General features: G+C 47.7%; 1 protein-coding gene across 1 annotated transcript in view; it reads left to right on the top strand.

Annotated features, from left to right (window-relative positions):
• bean1 (brain expressed, associated with NEDD4, 1) overlaps positions 1 to 9,546 on the top strand; it is a 43,906-nt gene that overhangs the window by 13,082 nt on the left and 21,278 nt on the right. The window contains exon 2 of the mRNA XM_086181139.1: positions 2,595 to 2,708. Within this exon, the coding sequence (XP_086037265.1) occupies positions 2,684 to 2,708 (25 nt within the window). The 5' untranslated portion in view covers positions 2,595 to 2,683. The remainder of the gene's footprint in view (positions 1 to 2,594; positions 2,709 to 9,546) is intronic.

Genomic DNA, 9,546 nt, shown 5'->3' with positions numbered 1-9,546 from the left:
AGTGACATCACAATGGGTGATGGAGCTCTCAATTCTGACCTCTGAGGTCAAAGGAACAGAAATCATCATCTCAGTCGTTACACGTTAGCTTGTTCTTGCTAACAAGCTATGCCGTCCACAGTCTGACACACCGGCAGGCTTAACGTATGCGAGGTGAGGACCAGGAGGAGGAGCTCTGCAACTTGTGACAGGAAGGTTCCTGGGGAATGAAGCTGTAGTGGAGTCACTGGCGCTGCTGCTCTGAAAGCATGTTTAAGATTTTCTGATGTTATCAAAGATCAACGCCACAGCAGAGCGTCGGTGTCTGACTGAAGACGAGTCTCACCGCCTTCGCCTGATTCTTCATTTGTTCAGTCGGGTTGAAACTGACACATCCTGAGTTCTGTTCTCACTTTCTCAGACACACAACAGGACAAGTCTTGGGTGAGAACTAGTGTGTGTGTGTGTGTGTGTGTGTGTGTGTGAGAGAGAGAGAGAGAGAGAGAGAGACGATAGCTGAGTCTCATTGCCAGAGTGTGTGTTGTCTGTAATATTTGCCTGTGTGAACAGGGACAGTTATGTAACAACAAAGCAGAACGCATCGTAGGTTCACGGTCTCTCTTTCACACACACAAACACACTCACAGGAAGTGAGGGATTTAATCTGCAGCGTTCATGATGCAGTGCGTCAGCGATGATGTGTTTGACTCGTTTGAAACAACAACCATGACTGAGTCAGTGTGACACATCAATGAATAAAAATATTAACAACTGGATCATCATCTTCCGCTGGATGAAAAAGAGAAAATTGTGAAAAGGAAACTGGTCTGGGAGGCCCGGTGGAGCAGTGGTCCTCCCTGTGGCCCCCAGCAAGAAGGTTGTGGGTGGAGCAGTGGTCCTCCCTGTGGCCCCCAGCAAGAAGGTTGTGGGTGGAGCAGTGGTCCTCCCTGTGGCCCCCCAGCAAGAAGGTTGTGGGTGGAGCCCCGGCTGCAGCACGGGGTCTTTCTGGGTGAGTCTCCATGTTCTCCCTGTTCCTGCTGGGTTCTCTCTGGTACTCCAGCTTCCTCCACAGTCCAAAGACATCAAGAGGGACCAGGTTAATCCAGACTCTAAATTGACCGTAGGCGTGGCTGGGAGAGCCAATGGTTGTCTGTCTCTATGTGTTGGCCCTGCCATGGACTGGTGACCTGTCCAGGGGGAAGGCTGCTGGGATAGGCTCCACCCCCACCACCCTCAACAGGAGGAGAGGGAGAACATGGAGGGAGGGAGGGATGGGTGATGGATGGATGGATTAATGGATGGATGGATGGATTGATGGATGATTGATGGATGGATGGATGGATTGATGGATGATGGATGGATGGGTGGATAATGGATGGATGGATGATGGATGGATGGATGATGGATTGATGGATGGATGGTGAATTGATGGATGGATGGATGATGGATGGATGATGGATGGATGGATGATGAATGGATGATGGATTGATGGATGATGGATGGATGGATGGATGGATGATGAATGGATGATGGATGGATGATGAATGGATGATGAATGGATGATGGATGGATGGATGGATGGATGGATGATGAATGGATGATGGATGGATGGATGATGAATGGATGATGGATGGATGGATGATGAATGGATGATGGATTGATGGATGATGAATGGATGATGGAGTGATGGATGATGGATGGATGGATGATGGATGGATGGATGGATTGATGGAGGGATGGATTGATGGATGGATTGATGGATGGATGGATGGATGATGGATGGATGAAGGAAACTGCTCTGATGAGCGATCCATTTCAGAACCGTTCCTGTACCGTTCAGAACAACAGGGTCTACTTGATCATCATCCAAATCAAAGGGTATTTACGGGAACGTTCCCCCCCATCTTCCTTGCTGGCTCCTCCCACTTGTCCTTACAGAGACGGGAGAACACGAGGACATACGATGAACAGGCAAGACACAGGTGATGACTTAAATGGGGGCAGGAACACAGACAGGAAGGAAATTGTACAGGAAAAGTGATTTCAAAATAAAAGGAGAGACTGAGGAAATATGAATGAATGGAATCATCCAGCGTCAGCATCGTCACTGGAGGACTCACCGTTTTTCAGTTATGAATACTGAAACATCAATGACGTGGTGACACTTGGTATTAACACAACCTATCAAAGTTAAACAAGACAACCAGAACTTTCCTGCTCCTCAATGTGTGTGTGTGTGTGTGTGTGTGTGTGTGTGTGTGTGTGTGTGTGTGTGTGTGTGTGTGGTAGCCATCTTTGTCACCCTGTGTGTGTGAATATGTTTTTATTGCTTTTCCATGAACATGGCTGCAGGGTCCAAATGTTCCAATCAATACCTTAACCCCCCCCCTCACACACACACACACACACACACACACACACACACACACACACACACATACACACACACACACACACACACACAGACCGACTGTGTTTTGGTCAATTTCAACAGCATCTCTTCATCTCTTCATTCATTTCCACCTGCCTGCTGTTCACCCCTCCCATCCCCCCTCCTTCCTCTCTCTATCCCTTCTTCCCTCTCCCTACCCCCCTCCTCCCTCCCTCTCCCTCAGTCTCATTTAGGAGGCGGTGCTGAGCGGTGGACCTGACGGTGGCGACCTGCCGGTTGAGATGTGCCAGTAGGAGACAGTGAAGGGGGTTCATGCTGATGAAACTGATCTGCTCAGGTAAGAACATCCTGCACTCGTCTGCTCGTTAACGTGGTTTTGTAGTCGGACAGCAAGAGTCCAGGCTTGTAGTAGCAGTAGCAGTAGCAGTAGCAGTAGCAGTAGCAGTAGCAGTAGCAGTAGCAGTAGCAGTAGCAGTAACATGGAGAGGTTAGTTTCATGACTTCATGATTCTGGAAATGGTTTATCAGGATTGTGACTGTTGGTAACTGGGATGCCAGATGGACAAATGGGGTGAATAAAAAAAAACAGTAAAAGTACAAACTCATGAAGTAACTTAGAAACAAAGGAAGCCATTCCTTTCCATGCTGCCCTCCCTGAGGCGCTTCAGAGCCAATAAAAATGTCTTCAAGAGCGCGTTTGCCCACAAGCAGTTAAATTACCCTTCAACAGCAAAGCGCCGTAAATCAAAGCAGGTCTGTGTCTTGACTGTCAGCAGGATGACATGAAAACTGAGGGGGCTCTCAGTGGAGAGGTGGAGCCCGGACCCAGCAAGGTTGGGCTTGTCAGTAGGGTTACATTGCTTTGGTTAGTTGGATTGAAGCAACATGCCTTTAATCTTGTCCAATATCATCTCATGTAATCTGATATGATCGATCTAATCTGCCTTTATCAGACCGAACATGACAAAATGGTCTCATCTTAAATATTAATAACAATAAAACAAGCAGCCAGAAGATCTCAAGAGAGAGCTGCTTTTGAAGACGTATCCTGGGGTCATGGGGGGCTCCAGAGGTCAAGTCTTCATATCCACCCTGGATGAAGAGGCCAGTGTGAGGTCATGGGTCGCTTTGTTCTCAGTATGGCGTCTCTTCTTTGCTGCTAAGACCGACTCGTCCGGTCGAGAGCATGACTGATGGTTGGGTATTCCTGACCCCAGTTGCATGCTGGCTGACCTTGTTAGTCTGTGTCTCCAAACGGAGGCTGGTGTCAAAGGTCATGACGGACTGAGAGGAGGGATACTGGGAAGCAGACGGAAACTTGACATCTGTGTTTTAATGACTTTGAGAGAAGACTTGAGAGGCGCTAACTAAGCTACAGCTGCGTATCGTCAGCAGAGCAATGGGCTGGGATGACGAGCCTCCTGGGTATTGTAGCGCCCAGCACCATGTTGACACAGCGAATGGACATCAACATCATTTTGCAGAACCAAGTGGAACATTAAGAAGCGAGCATGTCCGCTAACCCCGCCGTGGTCGTTTGGCATTTCTGGCTTGTTTTGTTGTTTAAATGGATGCTGAAAAGCCGGTCCATCATCGCACGCTTGTGAACGTGATATCTCAAGGTAAATTTGTCGCAAATGTCAACTTGGGCTCCAGGATGAAAGCGGAAATGTTGGTAGTCAAAAGGTAAAAGATGACAAGCATCTCAGAGGCATCTAACCACGAGGAGGGGCTACAAGCAGAATGCTCATACCTCAGACGCTAGCATGTGTCAGTGCTGTGACCCTAGCAGGGCTTTGATGGAAATCAATCATATGACTTTTACCGCCACTCCCTCTTTCCATGTTTACCAAGAGTCGTGACAAGCGTCCAATAAACCAAATACTGTGGCGATCAGTCGCATCAATTATGATAGAAATACATCAACTCAGGTTGATTTCTGTGTACCGTATTGTCCGCACTATAAGGCGCACCCAAAAACCTTGAATTTTCTCAAAAACTGACAGTGCGCCTTATAATCCGATGCGCCTTATATATGGAAAAATATTGGTTAACTATGGCTACCGTAGTCAGGGGGCGTCGCCGAAGTAACGGCGGTAAAAACGGTATCGTCACTGAACTGGCAGACAACAACAGCAACACTGACTCGGATAATGACGACTTTGACGAGACGGTATTTTATGTGTAAATCATATTTTTCTATTAAGTTTCTCCTCATCCGATATGCTTGAATTTCAAAAATTCATGAATCTTTATCAGTGACTGCGCACACGCGGTGATCCTGGGCTGCTCCTCTGGGCTGCTCCTCTGGGCTGCTCCTCTGGGCTGCTCCTCTGGGCTGCTCCTCTGGGCTGCTCCTCTGGGCTGCTCCTCTGGGCTGCTCCTCTGGGCTGCTCCTCTGGGCTGCTCTGGTATTGCGACCGCGCTGCCGCCATGTTCAGGGCGGAGAGTGACCGTTTCACTGCTACCTTTGTTCCTAGCACTTTCCCTCCTGCCCTGTTCAAGTGTTACACTGAGAGACTTTACGACAGGATTTTTTAGTCCTGATGTTTGTTGATAAAAGACAAAATGTTGTTGCTTTGTTGTGTGTTTATAGAGTTTTATTACTTCATGATGATTTACTTCTAAGTTGATAACTTTGGACTCTTTGGCTTGTTAGCATCAAGCTAGCACTTTTGTACACAAGGCTGTAAACAAGGAAAATAGCTTTAAAACCATGTACAATTGTTGTTTCCATGTGGAAAAATGCTCCAAAAACCAGCCTCACGTCCACACGTCCCCACATCTTCAACAGAAAACACCAAATTCGGACACGTTCATTGCCATCATGTAAGGTTACCCTCCTCCACCACGTCTACGTCCTGTAATAATGTAATCCAGGCTTCTCATTTTTAATGATGACATATTTAATAATGCAGCAACTGCACGCAGGCAGACACCCAAGCGAGCAGCTTATGACCTTCAAAGTCAGTGGTTTGATTTGTTTTTCATCCAAGTAAAAAGATGAACCTCTTACGTGGACATGCATCCGTATCCGTTTGTCAGGGCCAGCAGAGGCCATGTAAGTCCCTCGGGGTCACGTGTTTCTACGTCGTAGCTTCGGGTTGTTGTGGGTTTATTTCCAGCTGGAATACAGGTCGAGCTTTTAAACCCCCAGGAACCAACCCTCATATTTATAGAAGCGTCTCATCTCAATAAAAGATGACTCTGTCTTATGCAACAACTCCTGTCCACGCTGGAGACGATGGACGGACAGATGTGTCTCTCCCACTGTCCATCCTCCTCCTTAGCCCCCTGCTTATGACGTCTTATACCCTCCTCATTCTCTTCCTCTTATCTATTATTCACCCCACCACCCCATCATCCCCTTACACCTGAGACCCCCTCACACACACGCACACACACACACACACACACACACAATGCCCCCCCCCAGAAAAGAAGGATGGTGATGAATAAAGGAAGAGATGAAGACAGATAAGAAATAAAAAGCTCTGTAGATGAAGTACGTCTTCATGACACTTCAGTTGAACGAGCACACACATCCAGGCAGCCCAGTGGGAAACACTGCAGTGACCACGATGGTGGTGGCTGTGGTGGTCCCTGGTGAGCCCTTCAGGGACTCGCACGTTAATATTCCAGCATTTAGTTTGATCTTTCTTGTCTCGGAGCCTGGTCACACTTTGTTTCTCTACCTCCAATTAACAACCTCTTATTGGAACTTTTAGATTTGATTCTGCTAATTTGTATTTCTGTAAGACAAACATCACCGTCGGAGGCGGAGCTAAGCCCAGGATACAGTGACCTTGCAAAATCATATTTAGAGGAAAACTTGGAGGAATAAACTTATTCACTGATTGATATTTGTTTATCTGTGCAACTTCCCTAATTGCCCCCCACAGGGATGAATCAAGTTTTCTGAATCTGAAGCAGAAACGATTCAGCACAACAGCCTCATACTCAAGAACCTCAACAGACCAGAACTATTTAGGTTGAAATGAACACGTGAGCTGGTCATGTGACACATTCACGGTAGCAACCAACCAAAACTGTTGTATTCGCTTTAATCTCTAGTCAAAGTGTTGTGTGTAGATTATTGATCAGTCCTGGATTAAACCAGACGACAACCTGGAGAATTTGTAAACGAAAGTTTTAGGACAGTTTAGCTGCTGTTAGCATCAGGCTCTGTTAGCTTCAAGCTAAATGCACGTGGCTGGTTCTTCCTGCATTCTGGAGTCACTAAGAAGTGATGGAGGAGGGAGAAACACTTCAGTGAGCTGAAGACTCCTGTTAGTGAGGACTTGAAAGGTTAAAAAACATTTTGGGGGGGTGAAGTATCACTTTGCTAAATAGGTGCTCACCTCTGGGTGAGGACAGAGTCCGCCATGTCGCACATAGCAGCTGTAAAGCCTGAGGGTTGTTGTCCCACAGAGGACGCACAGCTGCCGCCACATCTGTCCTCACTCCAGGACAGGTTCCGACAGGAAGCATGTCCACACAGTTGGACTGGAAAAGATCACATGAATATGTGTTTTATTTTGGGGAGGATTTTTTTGGTCATGAAGTTGCTGATGAGTCAGGAGATGGCCCGACGGCGTTACTGCATCTCCACTTTCGCGCCGCTGTGCATCAGATGAGATCTGGAATGGAATCTCCTTCTGTTCCACCCCGCTGCACACAACACCTCGCCATCAGCCACCACCACGACACCTCGCCTTCCTGTTCCCAAGCCATCAATCATCACCTTCTCATACTTTATGGAAATGGGAGGGAAAACTGCATTTAACACCGTTTTACCCTCCGGCTCCTCCATCTTCCTCCCTCTGTCCGTCTGTCCGTCCCTCTGAGCTCTCGTCCAATCTACTGCCAGTGTGAGGTCATTCATTTAAATCTCTTTGAATGGATATGAGCTGTACGCATATTCAGAGAGATTTCACAGCCTGGTGGCTTCACATATACCAGCGGTGTTCCACCTGACGGCCCCCCTCCCGGCCCAGAGACAATTCATATACGCCACAGGTGGTGTGGACAGGTGAGACGGAAAGGCAACTATAAAACTGCTTAGAGGAGGAAGAGAATAAAACAGGATGGAGGAATGAGAGAGACAGAGCGGTGCTGAGAGCAAAGGGAATCATGGAGAAACAATGGTTCTCTCTCGGGGGGGGGGCTGAAGGAGGTGACTTGAAACGGCAGAAAGAATCAAAAAAGAGGGGGAGGACAAGTGAAGGGTAAAGGTCTTCACTAACGTCTGTGATGACAATAGTGACACCTACTGGATGGATGATGATGGATGGATGGATAGGTGGAGGGGCAGGTGGATGGATGGGGGACGGTGTCATGGGGATAAACAAAGCTATGCTAATGATTACCATCCACTACCAGTCACCCTGCTAGGCTAACTAGCCTCTATCTTTATTTTGAGCTTCCTGCTCAGGGCAAGTTTGTGGAGCTGCTTCTTTCTCTGTTGATCAGTTTTAATCATTTTCATGCAAATTATCAGACAAAATGTGTTCTTGTTGTGAGAAACCATGCAGAACCATGGGTGGAGATCTATGACACCAACAAAGAATAAGATGCTGACTCGTCGGGTGGTGTTTGGACTTCAGGTCACATGGTGACAGCAAATTAGCCACATAATTGTGAGCCAGTGAAAACACCAATCACAACTCACTTCCTGGGTATCAGCTCGGGATCAAGTCTGAGTGTGTGTGAGTGTGTGTGTGTGTGTGTGGGGGGGGGGGGTGTAAGCATGCCAGTCAGGGTCTTAAACAAATCACAGACGGATTCCTCAGTTTGTTTCCCATTCCGGTCCAATCACAACATTTTTTTCTCAATCAAAGGTGGATTAACGAAGGTCACACACCATCACACGCCGCTGCGACATCACCATGACAACATAATGTGTGTTTGTTTCATCAAAACTAGGGGAGAGATTTTGGGGGGCTTTAGCATTTGCAGCCCCACAAATACAACTTTCATGTTTTTGTGAGAATTAACTAAAAGAATCCCAGTGATGCTGAGAAACGTATCAGAGGTGAGTCTCAGGGTCGTCACAAGGCTGGCGCCAAGCAGCTGGATGATTAAAGAAGGGGGCAGCAGCAATGTGGGCCAGCAGGCCCTGATCATCAGTCTCAAGAGTCCCACATGGGAGCCAGAGATGAAGGGATGTATGATGATGTATTCTGACCCACATACCACTACATCTAATACACGTGTGTGTGTGTATATGTGCGTGCGTGTGTGTGTGTGTGTGTGTGCCTGCTTCTTGTTACATATTGGAGACCGTGTCTGGTATAAACACCACCCTGATCACATCATAATTCCTGAGTTCCTGGTGTGTTTATTCATGCCTTTTTTAAGCTGGTGTTGGGTTGCTGGTGTTGGGAACTTCATCAACATGAGAAGGACACGCCCACTTAAGTTTCTTATTGTTCATCGTCCCCAGATACACTCCTTTAGGGAGCTGAGACCCAGGCTAATTAGCTTAGCGCAATGACTGGTCGTGGGTTGGATGAGTTAGCATAGCTCCATCTCTGAGACTCAGGCTACTTAGCTTAGCACAGTGACTGGTAGTGGGTGGGAAGTGTTAGCGTAGCTCCGTCTCTGCATGCATTAATAGCAGGAGGGTTGTGTGTAACCTTGGTGATGAATACCAGTTTAACATGAGGAGACGTTGTAGTGGTAGAATCAGACACGTAGCCGGAACTACTTTCCTGACTGGGAGCAGTGATTTGACGCAGCACCTCCAAAGCTCCACTGGAACTTGGGTCAACAGAACCAAACGTTTGTTGAGGACTAGAAGAGCGACTGCTGCTACTGATGATGAGGAGGAGGAGGATTCCTGCTGGACACACCAGCAACCTGGACCTGAGCTAGCTGATGCTAACACTTCCCACCCACTACCAGCCATTGGGCTAAGCTAACTAGCCTGAACCTGAGCTAGCTGATGCTAACACTTCCCACCCACCACCAGCCATTGGGCTAAGCTAACCAGCTTGGACCTGAGCTAGCTGATGCTAACACTTCCCTCCCACCACCGGCCATTGGGCTAAGCTAACTAACCTGGACCTGAGCTAGCTGATGCTAACAATTCCCACCCACTACCAGCCATTGGGCTAAGCTAACTAGCCTAGACCTGAGCTAGCTGATGCTAACAACTCCCACCCACTACCAGC

This window comes from Aulostomus chinensis, chromosome 16, assembly GCF_037954235.1.
Source record: "Aulostomus chinensis isolate RoL2024-O1b breed Wild chromosome 16, RoL_Achi_v1.0, whole genome shotgun sequence".
NCBI classification, from domain to species: domain Eukaryota; kingdom Metazoa; phylum Chordata; class Actinopteri; order Syngnathiformes; family Aulostomidae; genus Aulostomus; species Aulostomus chinensis.
The sequence above is the reverse complement of the archived record's forward strand: the minus strand, read 5'-3'. Positions and strand labels throughout refer to the sequence as shown.